General features: G+C 43.0%; 1 protein-coding gene across 1 annotated transcript in view; it reads left to right on the plus strand.

Annotated features, from left to right (window-relative positions):
* mmut (methylmalonyl CoA mutase) overlaps positions 1-18261 on the plus strand; it is a 33002-nt gene that overhangs the window by 2931 nt on the left and 11810 nt on the right. The window contains exons 4-8 of the mRNA XM_030345418.1: positions 603-760; positions 3147-3318; positions 6023-6271; positions 11928-12039; positions 17571-17686. Of these exons, the coding sequence (XP_030201278.1) occupies positions 603-760; positions 3147-3318; positions 6023-6271; positions 11928-12039; positions 17571-17686 (807 nt within the window). The remainder of the gene's footprint in view (positions 1-602; positions 761-3146; positions 3319-6022; positions 6272-11927; positions 12040-17570; positions 17687-18261) is intronic.

An 18261-nucleotide genomic window follows, 5' to 3' on the forward strand; every position in this document is an offset into this window, starting at 1 on the left:
ATTCTGTACAAGGATGAGCGAATTTTCTCGTTTTTAAATGAAAACAACCTACCTATCATTCGCTGCCGCTGGAAAAAATAAAATAAAAAAATAAAATAAATTCCCTACCTACCCATGACATCAACTGACAACCAACAGGAACCAAACTTTTTTTTTTTTTAGGCCCCATCATGTACTCCTAATGTAACTGGTAAAGGTTACCAGCAGGGGGTTGGGGTTGTATGCTGGTGTTGTAGTGTGGCTGGGGCGGGTGTGTGAGGATAATATGCTATGCTTGTGGCTGGGGTGTGGTGCTGGTGAGGGGTAGTTCTGTGTGTGCGGATGCTATGTTTGGCTTGTAGTATGGGTGTGCTGTGGGGTTGTTCTCGGTCAGAGGGTAGCCCGTTTATTAGGAGGGTGACCCAGGCTACAAGATGGCCTTTGTGTGATGGCGCCTATGGGACTGTGTGGCCTGTGTGGGGGGGGGGGCAGTCAGGGGACAGAAATGGAACGCCCATGGAGGTCCTGGCGAATGTGTTGATACTCGTACGAGGATATTCATGGTCTGTGAAGCACATAATTGATTGGATGACTTTGATTGAATGTTGTGTTTCCCCCGACAGCACATGCCCAAATTCAACTCCATCTCCATCAGCGGGTACCACCTGCAGGAGGCGGGGGCAGACGCTATACTGGAGGTGGCATACACCATCGCCAACGGCTTGGAGTACTGCCGCACAGGGCTCAAGGCTGGCCTCACCATCGACGAGTTTGCCCCCAGGTAAAGGCCGGTTATTGGGGATTTGTGTAAATGTCAATAGTAGGGTGTGTGTGTGTGTGTGTGTGTGTGTGTGTGTGTGTGTGTGTGTGTGTGTGTGTGTGTGTGTGTGTGTGTGTGTGTGTGTGTGTGTGTGTGTGTGACGATTTTCTCATGATTTTCACAACAAAATGAGCTGTAGACAAATAAACTGAAAAATATTCTATTTATGTGAACGTTGCAAGACAACGTAATTATGCGTCCTTCAAAAGGGAAACTGAAATGTGTGTTTATTTTAGAAATAAAATCCCAAATAAAGAAACTTAAGGCTTGCATGTACATGCTTTTCTTAAAGAGCCGCTGTGCCAACTGTTTCAGCTGGAACACTTTGTGATTTAAAACAATGTGCTTTGGGCTGACCGTTTTAGAAAAGAGACGTGTTATCGCCATGGTTACGATCCAGTCCAACTTCATGAACATTTTTAGTTCCGTCGTTGTGTAACTGTTATTAGCATTTTAATAAGCGTTGTTGTATATGAAATCCGCCACACACCGTAGAGCTATACTACAGGTTTCCGGGAAGCCTAACCCTAACTCAGACACGGGTATTAAAAGATCGATTCTCACCATCACCATCCACACACACCCTAGCGTCATACTATATATACATATAATATTATGGCCTCATGTCTATTTTTGGAGGTCATCAGCCTCTTACAATATTTGCACGCTGTTTTGGTCATGTCCTTGATTTTCTCCCCGTTTTTCTCTTTAAACACAGAGAAGCCAAAATTGGCTCGTACGACGTCGATAGTAAAGTACCATTTTTTTTTTTATTTGGTTATTTATATTGATGCCGAAACCTTGGATATAATTGTCTATGGTCCCCATTGTATATGTCACCATTTAGGGGCCAGTTCTCTCCAGACCCCCACTTAGGTCACATAGGTCAGAGAATTCCCTGTCTCCTTCTTTGACTCAATCCATACTCTTCTCCCAGCTTTCCAGCGTGTATCCCTGCTTTCTCACTCGTTTCTTCCCATTACCTCATTGTAAAGAGTGTAAGACTCTTGCGCTCTGTTTTTTCATCCATTGTGTATAAGTGAAATGCACCACAATACGCGACACTGCGCAGACAGGCTATAATCAAAATAATAGAGTTGTGTTCTCGTCAGTACAAGCTACTCCCTTTTGCCAAGACTTTTACCTGCATTGAGTTTGCGAGAGACAGAGAAAAAAAAAAGCCATTAGTGCTGCCCATTCTTCGTCTTCTTGTAGTCTGTGACTTAAAATTGATTGTAATCTACTGTCTGCCCACAAGATGAGTCCTTCTCCCCAGCTACATCATACCAATTCCACCTTTAGCCCCTTGATTGACAGCCCCTACAAGGCACTGCTTTGTTCCCCTGTCACTTTCCCACATGATAATTCCTCCGGTTGGTCGGCCAATTTTTCTTTCTAGTTCCTTTCTTTCCAATTTCCAAGATAGCGGTGTTCTCGTCTCTTCATCAACATTGCGTAACGAAACGCTGTGTTGCCCATGTAGTCCAAGACTCTATCGATTTGTACTGACCTCATTCGTGTCTTTGGCTGGAAGGAAAATGTTCGCGACTCTGAAAGACCTGACCCTCGGGGGGCTAAGCTGTGGAGGACGCTATGCTGTGAATACAACGGCCCTTCCTGCGTTATAGAGGGCATTCTAAACATCAGCCTTTGTATTAATTAATAGCTTAAGGTCCCAGTGTACTTCCAATAATCCTAACCTTTTAGTGCGGTAACTGATTTGAATTTGAACGGCATAACTGCTGGGAATTAATCATTGAATTGGACGTGTAGAGGTTTGATCACTCCCTCATGGATAGATATGTTAAGTTTGTGTTACAGGTCATTCAGTGGGTGGCATGGATTGGTATGGGGTGTGCCTGATACACTACACGATTTTCCGCTCAGCCGTCTTCTTTGAGAAATGTTTTGTGACACATGGGAAATCGGACTCATTCCTTCCATTTTTTTGAGTTTCCAAAAGCCTATTTTGTTGGAGCAGACTATAAAGCAAACTGACATGAATGTATCTTTCTGAAATATGAACATCCATTTATACCCCCCCATTTTTACCATTTTGGAAAAATCTCATTTCAGGTCGTAAGCTTACAAAAGTCCAAACAGATCTACTCTTGTTTGCTTGACTTTGTTGGCATATTTCAACCATACCCCTAGTTGGGCTGGGTGTTTGGTTCATGTTCTTTTTTTACGTCTATCTGTGTTCAACCGGTCTCATTATGAACCCGGTATGTTAGCAGTGGGTGAAATTCATCTTTTTTTTTTTTTTTTTCAGAATTTGCTTTGTTTTAAATTGAGATGAAACGGGTCAAACACTGCTTATCCTCGTTGTGTGTGCGTGTGCCCGCAGGCTGTCATTCTTCTGGGGAATCGGCATGAACTTCTACATGGAGATCGCCAAGATGAGGGCCGCCAGGCGCCTCTGGGCCACGCTGATCCAGGAGCAGTTCCAGCCCACCAACCCCAAATCCCTCCTCCTCCGTACCCACTGTCAGACCTCCGGCTGGTCCCTGACGGAGCAGGTGATCACACGCTGAACCAGGGTGTCCGCGCATCCTTAAAAGTCTTAAATTCATGTTCCTAAATTTAAGGCCTTAAAAAGTCTTTAATTCATGTTTCTAAATTGAAGGCCTTAAAAAGTCTTACATTCGTTAGAAATATGGTGGTCTTAAATACTGTAACAGTTAAATTTGTCGGGGCGGGACTATTCATTTATTAATTTTTCTCGTGGGACATCTCAGGCTTCTTTCTTGCTAGCTGCATATATAAACGATTATCTGCATGCTTGCTAGCTAGTTTGCGACAATGGGTAGGTGCAATTTCAAGGACAGTTGGCTGGAAGACGTCCGTTTCCGAAGTTGGCTCGCGTCTGTTGCCAACCCCCACCATCACTCGTTTTAGGTCTTAAATTTCATTGAAGGTGGTATTAAAAAAGGTCTTAAATTTGACTTGCTGAAACGACCTGCATCACCCTCGTCTGAATCACTGTGAACGTCACAGGCAGAACCCCGTCTATGGGCCTACTTGGTCATTATCTCCCCCCAGTGTGCCTGGCTCACACTGTTTGAGAGTGGTCATTTGAAGAAGGTCAATTGTAGACGCTTTTCACAGTGGTGAAATCGTAACACAGTGGGCGCTACTCGCCGCGCATATAATGGGTCTGCTGGCAAACCTTATATACGAAGGGAATGGGTAGTGAAGTAGTGAAGGTGACGCACGTTAACCATGGGCCATTTTCTCAGAGCTTTCATAGCAGTGTAGCCGGCGTTATCCGTGTCGATGCACCTGTAATGGTTAAGGTACGTTGTCCTCACTCGTTTATCCTACACTGGTCCTCGTAATGGAAAATGCAACACCTAAGCTCTTGCAAGGAAAGCGTACAGGAAACAAATAATATAAAGCGCGATACTTTGAGAACTATAGTAGTTATAACATTTATAATTATACGACGCTGAAGTTGGCATCCGATTCGCAGCATCCGATTCAGCAGCTGGTCCACTTTAAATCGGTCCTGATTTAAAACCACTACACCTAGACTCTTCAAATCTGGACTAAATTATCACAGTGAGGCTATACATTATAATAAACATAGTTACAGATTTGTGAAACCTTTTTTCTATTTGTGAAAATGCAATACAGGCTCATTTTAATGCTTTTTAGGGGTCCAGACTGCATTAGAACAGGTCCTGATTAAAAAACCACTACACCTAGACTCTTCAAATCTAGACTAAATTATCACAGTGAGGCTATACATTATGTAAAACATAGTTTCAGATTTGTGAAACCTTTACCCTATTTGTGAAAATGCAATAAAGGCACATTTTAATGCTTTTTAGGGGTCCAGACCGCATTAGAACTGATCCTGATTAAAAACCACTACACCTAGACTCTTCAAATCTGGACTCAATTATCACAGTGAGGCTATACATTATGTAAAACATAGTTTCAGATTTGTGAAACCTTTAACCTATTTGTGAAAATGCAATGTGGTCTGGACCCCTAAAAAACATTCAAATAAGCTTGTATTGCATTTTCACAAATAGGGTAAAGGTTTCACAAATCTGAAACTATGTTTTACATAATGTATAGCCTCACTGTGATAATGTAGTCCAGATTTGAAGAGTCTAGGTGTAGTGGTTTTCAATCAGGACCGATTTGAAGATTCAAAGTGGTTTTCAAGCCGAATCGGATGCTGCGAATCGGATGCCAACTTCAGCGTCGTTATAATTATAACACCTGTTTCGACAGCTTCGGCTCACCGTATTTTGATCGTCGTGCTCTGTGTTTCCCCCAATGAGCTCCATGCAATGGCTGGGATCAAACAATACCCATAAAAGGCTGCAACCTCAATCAACTCCCGTTGAGTTGCGTACATGGTCTTTCCAACACGACTCGGTTCGCTAATAACCGATGGGTAACCTTTCACCCAGTTTCCCCTCCTCCGCTAACCTAGCATTGCTTACGCTTTCCCTTCGGTGGATACCTTTGTCCATTTCCTTGACAATGTTTTCTAACCATTAAATCAGGGTCAGACCTGCATTAGCATTCTAGCCCTCGAGAATTGTACTGAATAGGGCAATATTGCTGCATACTGTTGAATGGAGTATAGGATGATCTTTCCAAGACCCAAGAATCTCGCCAGGAGACCAACCAAACACTCTGTGTCCTCCCGTGCGTGGGTTTATGTTTTCATCTCATTCATACAGCATAGAAAAAATTAAGATTTGGATTATAATCATTCAATGGGTAGATCAATCCTCCCACTGTAGTAGCAGATCCATAATTAGGGTTTTAACACGTCCCTTAAAAGGGTCTATTGGTGTGGTACTGTATCTGTCATTTTTTTTTATTGCCTTAGCCTGCTGATCCATAATTAAATTCCGATGTTTACAAGAAATGTGGCATGATACTTTGATAGTCCTTGTCTAGCATCTCATCTGATCGAATCCATATGTTTACCTTTTGAACACATGGATTTGAATGTCTGATATCATATTCTATATATTCATTGATTATTGTTTTATTTAATGATCGCTACTCTCCTAACGCCTGAGCCCTCTCGTTACCGCAGTACACTAAGTAATGTTATTTCCCATTCTTTCATTTTATTCATTAATTTAAAGCCAATTTACAAATTGAGTTCACTTTGACGACGATGATGATGATGGTGGTGAGGATGATGAAGACAATGACGCTGACGATAATACCTTTGTGTATATCGCCCAGGACCCGTACAACAACGTGGTGCGCACGGCGATCGAGGCCATGGCGGCGGTGTTCGGAGGCACCCAGTCCCTCCACACCAACTCGTTCGACGAGGCACTGGGCCTGCCCACCATCAAGAGCGCCCGCATCGCCCGCAACACCCAGATCATCATCCAGGAGGAGTCGGGCATCGCCAAGGTGGCGGACCCCTGGGGGGGATCCCACATGATGGAGTCCCTGACCGACGACGTCTACGCCACCGCCCTCAAGGTGGGTGTTTAGTCATTCCCCCAGTGAAGGAGTGGTTTAGGGCTGAATGATTTGGGGAAATAATCCCCAAATCGCATAATAATTGCGATTATTCCGACCAATATTTCAGTATTTATTTTTATTTATTTTTTTAAGTTCCTTATGTTCTGTATTATTCACTAAACAAGCAATCAATCATTCGATAGTATGACCGACACAACATTTGAAGCAGTCAACAATATATAGGCCAGGCCTATGCGTTGAGATGAATTGATGTATAGACGTATTATAACATCTTTATTTTAACTTTTGAATTGTGAAAGAAAAAATGTATATGGATCTTACTGAACCCGAGTCAGTAACGGCAATAAATCACCAAAAATTATAAAATTAAATTGATCACAGCCTTTGCGATTTGCAAATCGCATTCTATCACATTGTGATTTTGGTTTGAATTTGATTAATCGTTCAGCCCTAGAGTAGTTTGACTGACTGGCCGGCCGGAAGGGACTTAGTTTAGAATCCCCTTGTGCGAAGCCGCATGTCTCTCCAGGTTTTGAACCCAAAACCGTTTTTTGTTTTTGTTTTACATTTAGGGCATTTAGCAGACGCTTTTATCTAAAGCCACTTCCAATAAGTCCATTTGTCATAAGCAGTTGAAACAACAATATGTCGGTGAAGTAAGGAGGTTCATAGAACCAAGTGCAAAGCATTAACAGTCCCATGGTATGCTACTTTATGGATTCTTATATATACTGTATAGGTGTTAGTGGGCCCTTAATACAGTATTCGAAGAGGATCAAGAAATTCAGCTTTGGTGCAGAATTACAGCCACTACGAGCCAGTCCCACAATGAGCTTTCCACAAACGTGCTGTTTTTCTAGAGGCGGGTCAAGGTGGAGGGTGGGGGTGTGGCCCTGAACAGCTTGCGGCCACAGTACCATGCGCTCTGTTTACAGTTGTTGTATCGCAATGGCTCTGTTTACAGTGGATGTATCGCGAAAGACACTTATAGTATAACACCATGTTATGTGTGGATTGTGAAGCTCTGTCTGAGCAGTGGTTTATTTAATGCCCGTGTCCGGGTAAGGCTTCCCCGAAACTTGTAGCATAACACCATGTTATGTGTGGATGGTGAAGCTTCACCTATTTATTTAATGCCTGTATGATTCTTTTATTTAATAATCACTTCATCCACATCGCTGATTATATCATATAAAATAACGGTACTAGAAACGTATCACAAAGTTGGCGTGGGGCATCACTCCCCCCTTTTTTTCATAAAACCCTATCGACCCAGAATGCATTATTTTTAATCTCCTAGTATTCAATTCCAGCTGAGACTGTGGGTTCACTGGCTCTTTAAATCCGAAAGAATAATGCATGATAAAAAAGGCGAGGGAAGGGTGGTTTGTTCCTTTATGTATGGCGGATCACTACAGTATCTGAAGCCCTTGAAGGATGGCTATAGGGAAGGCAGGGAGCTTGAGAGATGCACAGCAATCCTCGGTTTGTTCATTGTGAGATCCATAAGGAAAACAGGCTGAAGCGAATCTCAAGAACATCTGAACCATGAAACAAATTTCCTATAGAACTCCATCAGTAGCACATTTTTCCTATCTTGTCTTTGTAACTCCTTTGAAGTCTACTTCATTTTATTCCTAGGTTAAGCCTCCTTGCCCTCTCTAAGAGACCCAAACAAATCAATATGGTCTACTCGTGTGATTAGACGCGTGATTGTCCATGTCGGAACATACGACACTGCTCGTGAGCAGTCTGAGCTCATAAGAAAAGATTTTAACGACCTCTTTTATTTTTTAAGTTCCTGTGACAAGAGTGTCTACTTTTCTGGTCCCATCCCCTCTCTGGGCCGTGGAGTGGGGTGTTTTAGCAGACTTCGCAGCCTCCACACCTGGCTCCAGTCCACCTGCACAGCTCTAAAATTTGGTGTTATTAATAATTTCGATCTGTTTTGGGACCGTTCACATTTATTCAGGCCAGACGGTATTCACCCTAACTGGTGGGGTAACCAAATGCTAACAGCTAACCTACAGCACACCGTTCAATCAACCTCACATGCATGACTTCTCCCCGAAACATCCGCCCACTCAGACCACTGTTCCCCCCGTCAGTTCCCCCTGCCAGTCACATCTGTCGCTGACACTCGCACCGGAAAGCCTCCCTATACAATCCATCATTACACAGGCGGATCCGGATCTTTCTCGCACCATTTCCATTAGTAATAGGGTTCCTGTAACGATTAGATGCCTACCGGCCAAACTCAACAGGAATCCTAAACACAGAAATATTAATAACTTAACAATGATCCAGACCATAACCCCAGTAAAGGTTTTAGCCCAGCATAGACCTTTTTAAGATGGCTCTTTTAAATGTAAGATCTCTCTCTAATAAGACTTTTATTTTAAATGATTTTATTTTTTCTGCTGAGTTGGATTTCATGTTTTTAACCGAATCCTGGTTACAAACCGGTGATCACTGCAAGCTCGTTGAACTGTGCCCCCCAGACTTTGACTGTATTAGCCAGCCTAGGGTTTGTGGCCGTGGTGGCGGTCTTGTAACAGTCTATAAAAAACAACATAAATGCACTCAAATTCCTTGGAATGTTTTTTCCTCTTTTGAGGTGCTGTTGCTTAAACTAGGTGGCCCGAACCCCGTCATTTTTGCAACATTCTACCGACCCCCTAACAAGCTGGCCCATTTTTATCAGAACTCTCTGAATTTTTATCTAGTCTTGTTTTAAACCATGATAGAATTGTGCTTTGTGGGAATCTTAATATCCATGTTGATGACCTGTCTAATACCCTTGCTACTGATTTTTTAAGCATCACTAAGTCTCTTAATTTTCAACAACATGTTTCTGGTAAGACCCATAAGCATGGCCATACTCTGGACCTCATTTTTAGCCTGGGCCTGAGGATACCATGTGTTAAGGTCATGGACATGTGTGTATCTGATCACCTTTGTATTGTTTTTTCCTGTGAACTTCTGGCTGCTTGCACTGCCTCACCTTGCACAAAGTACACCCGCGTTTTCAATGAGCACAGTGCCAGTAAATTCTGTAGTGAGTTTAATGAGCAATGTTTTCCGATTCCTGAAGTCCCTGATACAAATGACTTTTTGAATTCCTTTAACCAGCTTTGCTCCTCAACCTTGGATGTCATTGCCCCTGTTAAGCCAAGATCTAACCTAAAAATAAGAAAACAGCCTTGGTTAAATGAGAGTTGTCGGGCCTGCAAAAGGAATTGCAGAAAAGCTGAACGCCAGTGGAAGAAATCAGGCCTCCAGGTTCACTTCCTGGCTATAAAAGAGCATTTGCTCTCATATACGTAACTGTATGGTTAAGAATGCAAGGACATGCTATTTCTCTAATCTTATATCTGCCAATAAACATAAGACGGTCGACACAACTCATAAATCCGGTCCCTCCTGGTGCCCCTGCTGAATCTGATGCAGATTGTGAGAAGTTCCTCTTGCACTTTGTGGGGAAAGTGGAAAATATTAGAATTAGTATCAGAACAAACCCCAGCTTCACGGACGTCAGCCCACCCTACCGGTACACTCTCAGTATTTTCACTCCTATTTCCCTGCCTGAACTCCTGAAAATAATTTCTAATATGATAGTTTCTTCCAGCCCACTAGATATTATTCCTACCAAGTTTTTAATTGAAATCAAGGAGTGTATTGGGCCCCACTTATTGACCATCTTAAATAGTTCACTATCTGCTGGCTGTGTCCCCGATTCTTTTAAAACTGCCTGTATTCAACCAGTCCTCAAAAAACCTGGACTTGATCCCTCTATCCTCGATAGTTTTCGCCCGATCTCAAAGTTGCCTTTCATCTCTAAAATCCTGGAAAAAATAGTCTCTGAGCAGCTACTGGCAGTTATGGTAAACAATAGTGTCTTTGAAAAATTCCAATCAGGCTTTCGTAAGTACCAGAGCACGGAGACCGCCTTGTTGAGAGTCACAAATGACCTTTTAATAAATTTGGACGCAGGCACGGGGTCTGTTCTTGTTCTGCTGGAATTAGCCGCAGCTTTTGACACCGTGGACCATGAAACACTTTTAAACAGACTAAGGGACTGGGTCGACTTATCCGGCACTGCCTTAGGTTGGTTTTCGTCTTATTTATCGAATCGGATGTGACGTGCCTCCATTAAGAACTACTCCTCATCGATTTCTAATATTATGTATGGAGTACCGCAAGGGTCAATACTTGGACCTATTCTGTTCTCTATATATATGCTTCCACTAGGTGAGGTCATCAGGAGACATGGCATTTCCTTTCATTTTTATGCTGATGATTCTCAATTGTACCTACCCATCAAGCCCAACGACACACATATGCAAAGTGCACTTCATGAATGCCTAAATGACATTAAAAGCTGGATGGCGCTACATTTTCTGCAGCTTAATTACAGAAAAAATGAAATCCTGGTCATTGGCCCCCGGCAACTGTCCGAACAAATAATGCCTTCTACTGGAGACCTGTCAAAACTTAATTTATGTTTTCTGCAACACATCACCAAGATTGTACAATCTTGTTTTTACCAACTACGCAATATTTCTAAAATTCGTTCAATTTTAAATCTCAGTGACGTTGAAACTTTGTTACATTCTTTCATCTCCTCACGACTTGATGATTGTAACAGCCTTTTTACCTTGAGCCAGAAAACACTCAAACGGCTACAGACTGTCCAAACTCAGCTGCCAGGCTTTTAACAAGATCTAGAAAATGTGACCATATCACACCTGTTCTAGCGTCTCTACATTGGATTCCCGTTTGTTTTAGGATTGATTTTAAGATTTTATTGATTACTTTTAAGGCTCTACATGACTTGGCCCCAGCATATATTTCAGAGCTTTTAGTCCCCTATGTGCCGTCTCGTAGTCTGAGGTCCTCAGGCAGTAGACTGCTGTTCCTCCCAGTGTCCAGGCTCATAACTAAAGGGGACAGAGCTTTCTCCATACGGGTACCGAAGCTCTGGAATGACTTGCCTGAGGAAATTAGGTTGACTGAGTCACTAACCATTTTTAAATCTCTCCTCAAAACCCACTTTTACCGGAGAGCCTTTCCAGATTTCATTTGAGCCTGCCTTTGTTTTTATTCTGTCTTCTTTCTGTACATGTATTTTATGCTCTTTGTTTTAATTTGGGTTTTTATTGTTCAGCACTTTGTAACTGTGTTTTGAAAAGTGCTGTATAAATAAGTTTATTATTATTATTATTATTACTGAGGGCCATTACAGCTTGGCTGGGCCAACAGGCGGAGAAGGAGATGGCATGGCATTGTGCTGATGTTTTCATCCACAGCAGTGTTTTGTACACTTTGTTGATGTGCAAGTGCGCGGTACTGACGTGCGCAGTGCTGAAGTGCAGGGTGCTGACGTTTCACATGGCCATGTATCCAGAGTTTGGATGCGTGCACACACACAGCATTGATCCACATAATACCGTTGCTTCTGTTTTACACAAAACACGAACGAATGCTACCTCCTATGATCAAGTCACTTGTTGTGTTCCGTTTCTCTTCATGCTTCCTGCATTTAGTTTGAAGCCATTCATGAGCTCGTGCTATGCCACCTGCCGTATCATGTATTCTTCTACTGCTCTTTTTTCTGTGTAGTTTATCAATGATCTCTGTTTTTTCTTTGTAGTTCATTGAGGAAATCGAGGAAATGGGAGGCATGGCCAAAGCTGTGGCAGAGGGAATTCCTAAACTACGCATTGAGGAATGTGCAGCGCGAAAGCAGGCTCGCATCGATTCAGGTACTCATTGACCCACACACCCATAAAAGACTCATTGTAAGAGATGTGCAAGGACTACACGTCAATGCATTCCAAGCTTTGTAGAAAAAACGTTGATTCTGTTATCAAGAATTATGCTCTCGTGTCAACATAAAAGCTATCTATATATCGAGTAGTTCTAAACGCCGTACATAATTTATAGTAACTGCCAAATGTGTTTTTATACCCACCTCGTGCATGTGGCATGAATCTATTCACCTTTCAACCTGTCCGCCTTCATCTATAATATAGTGTCTATATATCCGATAGATTTCCCTTAATCCTCTTTTCCACCTGTTTTTTATTAACCCTTAATGAGACAGCACATCACTCACTCAGGCATGGCATGTCTTAAGCCCAACTGATCCCTGTTAAGCTTCAGGAGGGAAAAAAACACCAGGAGTTGAAGTGCACCTTGGGAAACGTATTAGGGACATCGCTTCCCCTAGTGTGCTCGCAAAGCGCACCCTGCCGGGAGGTTTCTATGTGTCTGCCGGCACCAGAAGGGTGTACATACAGTTCATTTGTTTACAGTAATGAGCATGGGACATTTTGGGAGAGATTGAACATAAGTATAATCTTTAAAACAATTATTTACATAATAATAAAAAATATATTATATCAACAACCACCCTATACAGTAAAATCACATAACACAAATACTACAACAATCGAAAAAGGTCTGTGCCTCCAACCCATGCATCTTCCCACTCCCTCCCCTCTCCCCATCACGAAGGTTGTAGTAGGACCAAAAGAGCCCATGCCTCTATTGAACACGTTTTGGGGCTCTAGAGTCAATAATGGTGACACTACTGATATTGTTGCAAAAATGTATGTATGTATATTGACATTTTTGCTAAAAAGACATTCCTTAAAAATAAGTAGAGATATATTTTTCAAAATTAAAGTTTTCAGTAAGACCATAAAGAGCCCATGCCTATATGGAAAACGTTTTGGGGCTCTAGACAGCTCATAGAAGCCAATGCAATTCACCGTTCGCTAAAAACGACTCGTTTGGATGAAAACAATGTTGTAGCTGGTTCTCTAGGTTACTACATTTAGCTAGAGGTGTCAATTGTGTCGCAACGATGTTTCACTGACGATCTATTGAACCGCAAACTCTGAATCTGCCAATTTATTTCCAACTTTACGGAAGTTCCTCTGCGTTTATACGCTTCATATCCAATTGAACTGGATATAAAGCGTCCGTAGCGCAAAATAATATGTTGCTAAAGAGAAGACGGAGCTCTCCTCTCCTCTCCGTTGTTATGCTTTACTCAGGTGTGTGAATTGACCTTGATATGAAGCGTCTGCGGCGCAAAATAATATAACATTATTTTTTTAAAGAGATAAGACGGAGCTCTCCTCTCCTATCCGTTTATATGCTTTACTCACAAGGGTGTGAATTGACCCTGAATATGAAGCGCCTATCCAGCGTCGTAGCGCACGGAATGTTTTATTATTTTGCGTAAGCTAAGCTGAGGCTCTCCTCTCGTTAAAAAAAACAAAACATTTCAGCAGTAGGTGCATATAGGGGTAACACCAGTGGCGGTTTTAGACAGGCGAACCAGGCAGCCGCCCGGGGCGCCATATTTGTGGGGGACGCCAAATCACATGGGGGGCGCCACGAGCAGTAAAAAATAAAAAAGCGCTGCGTAGCGGTTATCAATGAAGTACTACATAACATTGTGTGGGGAATAGGTAATTTGGCGCCCCTTCTGGCTGCAGGCGCACACCTGCTCGTTGAGAAGGTGCCGTGCACAGACGGAATGAAAACGCAATTAGAGATCAATAGGTATAGTCCTAGCACTATGTTATGGTCGAGCTTTCCTTTGGTTCAAAGGGAAACCCTTTTACCTGACACACTCAGGACTCACTACTGAGGACTCAAGGTCGCCATCCTAACCCTTTCCAGGGAAGGTCATTTCTGATAAGTCTTGGAGAATGTGGAGAATGTTGGAGAAGGGGAGAATGTTCTGATTTTTTTCATCTTGTTGAAAAGTTTTTTTTTTCACAAGATGTGAATATGCTTCATTTGCAATATGTGTTTGGTTTAATTTAGCCTTGAATTATGAATCCCCGTCCTCCTACGCGAGGTGGGAGATGCAGAGGGAGGTGGAAGTTGAGAGGTTGAACGAGACGCAGAAGCTTGGATGATTTGAATATGTTGCATTCTGCCAAGCGTAAGTGTTGAATTGTATAGTTATTTCAGAACGGATGGGTCCACTGCCTTGACCCGAACAAACAAAACGCCAAATACTGGAGCATGGCATTTAGCCCTTCCACTGGATTGATTCCTTTCTGCATTTCAGCTCAATCAACCAGAGATACAAATCAACGCAAAGTTTGGAACGAGTGCAGTGGAAACCAAGTGTGTCCAAGCTCTAATAGATGATATAACAATAGCAATGAAGGGATCCGAGCACATAATAGTTTAAACAAAGGCTTTCTGGTGGCCACTGAATTAGCATTCCTAGCTTGACTGTTGTATTATGTTCGTTACGTAACTTGCTGCAAGATCAATTCAATTTAAAACAACCGACATCAGATACATAATGAACGCGCAGAAATCTTCAGTTGTTGGAACAGATGCCCCTATCACTCGTGTACGTCTAATGAGTCCGACCCAAGTAATACACCCCTTTTCCCAGCGGTGTCATTGTTGGAGAACCCACAGGTGTCAGTCACAACACTCATTATGGGTCTGCTGCTTTCATGTACCGCAGCAAAGGGTAGTGAGGACGAGAAACGTCCTGGGGTAAGGGGGCTCTGATCACTGCATCTATGCTATGACAGCATGGTTGCAGACTTGTCTAGTAAATTTGGGTCTACTACCCCTTCCCCAGTGGAAATTAAAGAGTAGACTCATAATGAGGGTTTTGAGCGAACCCTCTCGGACGCCTCAAGGAAACGGGTCGATAGGGAAAAGGGAAGCTGACGTCTCACTGTTTCGAACGCCATGGTGAACCACTCAATGTTGAGAGGTTGGTTGCGTCTCATAAGATGGCGCCCGGTGGGATGTAACTTTCCATTCCCCATTGTCAGCACTTTATGATATACGTCTCTCCAGGGCCGTGCGTTTGGAAACACTGCTCCTCCTTAATTATGTGCAGGGACTTTGGGAGCAGCAAAAGCAGAAGACTTGCTAAGCCCTGTGTTTGAATTCCTGTCCTCATCTGTAGTCATTGGCTTCAGCCATATACTTGGCACTTGCAAGGAAACTGTGCATCCTAAGATAAGTCCCCTCCATTTGTTGGTCTAGCTGGATGTCGAGATTACTTCAAAGATTTCCTTGCTCCGCATCCTAGGGCGATTGGATGTGTGCGTTCTTTCCCCCAGGGGTTTGGGGGGAGAGGGGCTGGAGAAGGAGCCAGTGTAGGGCCTGGGTTATTAAACCTATCTACCTGGTCCAAAATGTACTTTGATAATCCTTTGACCTTCCAAAGTGGAAAACAATAGACCTTTTTCATATGCAGTGATCTACGGGCAAACACAGGAGGTTAACACTGATGATGGCTCTACGAGGGATCATCGACCATGGTCAGTCTGTGACATCGTCCCTTGTTTGGTCTGACGCTGTAATCCTGTATGTAAAAACCGCAGACCCATAGCTAGTGAAAAGAAAAAAAACTCCCGTTAAATAAAGTGAAATAAAGGATTAACGGCAGCTATTTCTGTACAGGCTGCTGTGATGTTCGTCATACAGAACCTAGCCACATCCAATTGCTTCCACTATAGAATAGTGGCAAGTTTTGTGTTGCAGTCTCAATAACCCTAGGTTAATATAAAAAAATTACATGACAGAATGATTCTTATTTCTATAAATGCCCTTATTATCGCGTTATATAGGGGACCAAAATAAAAGCTCCACAGGTTGATAACAGCAACATTCATTTCTAATTTTACAACGGGTTACATAGCCACTTCTCGGCGCAGCTGATTAGTTCTACTACTGAAACCAAAAAACAATCCTTGACTTGGTTGATTACAGTTGTGTTTCTGCATCTCAACTGTAAATGGCTGATGTCTTGTGCCTCGAATTTACCTTCCCAGCTGTGTGACTGTTATCATTTGAACCTAACCTCACGACTACAGTGTTAAAGTATGGCTCCGTAGGACGCACACAAACTCATGTGTATCCGATTGGAGAAACAGACGTCAGATTCCTTTTTCTTCCAATTAGGGCTTCAGCATTTCATTGAATTCCACTAAAAAAAATTACAAGCCTCATTAAGAACGAATGCTCTTTTTTGCTTAACAACATCACTAATGGACGAGGAGCTAGATAATCATGCCTTACCAGGCTCTGTCTTCTATCGTCGTACATAAAAGCAGAGCATGACGGGAGTGATCAGAACTCCCACATGAGGAGTGTTCTTGCCCTCCTCTAACGATTAAGCTTCATGGAACATTGCTGTATTATCCTCTCGGGGATCTGAATCTGACACACTTGCTTGCCATGGCATGGCATCCTTCTCATCAATTATTCGTGGATGGTGTGTGCACTAGCTGCACGTCTTTGGACTGCATTGTCAATCGATTTTAAGCTCCATATAGACACACATAAAACACTGAAAACATTTACAGATCAACTGGTTGAGTAGTGGATTCCCCAGATTCCAATTAACACTGCATGTCCATTTGGAATTGTGTCCTGGTGCTCTTTCATTAGCGTCATCGCAGAGGGCTCGACAATAATCTCCTCCTAAAATTTGTCATGCACACTCTTGATACTCAAAGTCGCTGATGTCCCAGGCCGGCCCTGTAGTACATGCTAGCATACACGCCTGCCTTCTTTCCCTGCAAGAGACAAGGGGTTGCTGGATCCGGTTATCCCCATAGCATGTACTCTATCACACAGCCAACGTTCCAACCCTAGACATCAACCTGCATATTGCCAGCGCTCCACTTGAAATGCATGCAAGGGGTGATGAGCCCCTTAGCGTCTGGTTCAAACACAGTTCGATGGTCTTGGACAGAAAAGTTCTGCATTGTAAGCTGCCGAGTGCAGGAGTTGACTTCAAGCCCGACTTCAATTCTCACATGCACTTGGTCACATGGTGATGCACCAGCCCTGCAGATCTTGATCTGTGACCCCTTGCAATTAAATCAGTTTTTCAACCACTTGTTTTGGTCATTGAAAAAAGCTAATCTTTTTTCTGAGCCAATTTTGTAAGAGACCTTTTTTTTTTTTATTATCGACACATCTTAGCTTTGAAATGCAAAATGACAGAATTTAAATATCTATTAATGATTCGACTTGCTGATGGGAACAGAAAGATGTCGGTGGTATCCCTGATTCAGGGACATCTGGGGTGCATTAGTGGTATAATAATAAATAGATGTGCTTAAACGTTTGAGCGGCAAACACAATTTTCAGTTTGCAATTTGAGATTCATCACCATCATCATCAAACGGCCCGAGTGCGTCAGTGCTGCTTGCCTCGTGAACGGTGATCCCACCTGATGTCCGTCCCTGTATTCTCTCACCGTGTCTTTGTGTCTTTCTGACAGCCACTGAGGTCATCGTGGGCGTCAACAAGTATCGCCTGGAGAAGGAGGAGACAGTGGAGGTGCTGGCCATCGACAACACGCTAGTCCGCCAGAAGCAGGTGGACAAGCTCAAGAAGGCAAGTGTGGCCCTCGGGGACGTGACCGATGAGATTATGAGCTTGATTCAATGATTCGATTCGATTCAACTTGTCAGAGTCCAAGTACAGAGACACTGAAATGCAGTTAGCGTCGAAACCAGAAGTGGAAAAGGGCTGTAAAGTCCAGAGTATCTACATGCAGTGGAATAATAGACTGCACTATGAGCAATACATAGTTAAGTATGGAGAATAGTGTACATTTAGGATATACAGTATATATACAGTGCATTATAAGAGCAGTGTGATCAGTATAGACATACAGTTGAGTATGGAGAACAGCATGCATTAAGGATATATACAGTGCATTATAAAAGCAGTGTATAAACAGTATGGAAATGTTTATACAGTCATTCAGTTATTAATAACCGTACTGCAGTGTCCAGGGGGAGTCGGGGTTCAGTCACTGGGGGAAGGGGTGGGTGTGGGGGGGGGGGGGGGGGGGGGGCTTTGGGCTGGTTCGTTGGTTGGCTAGTTGGTTTCCATTGAGGTGGCGAGTTCAGCAGGGTTACAGCTGCAGGGAAAAGGCTTCCCCTGAACCTGCTGGTCTGGGTTAC

Source organism: Gadus morhua, chromosome 21 (assembly GCF_902167405.1).
Source record: "Gadus morhua chromosome 21, gadMor3.0, whole genome shotgun sequence".
NCBI classification, from domain to species: Eukaryota; Metazoa; Chordata; class Actinopteri; order Gadiformes; family Gadidae; genus Gadus; species Gadus morhua.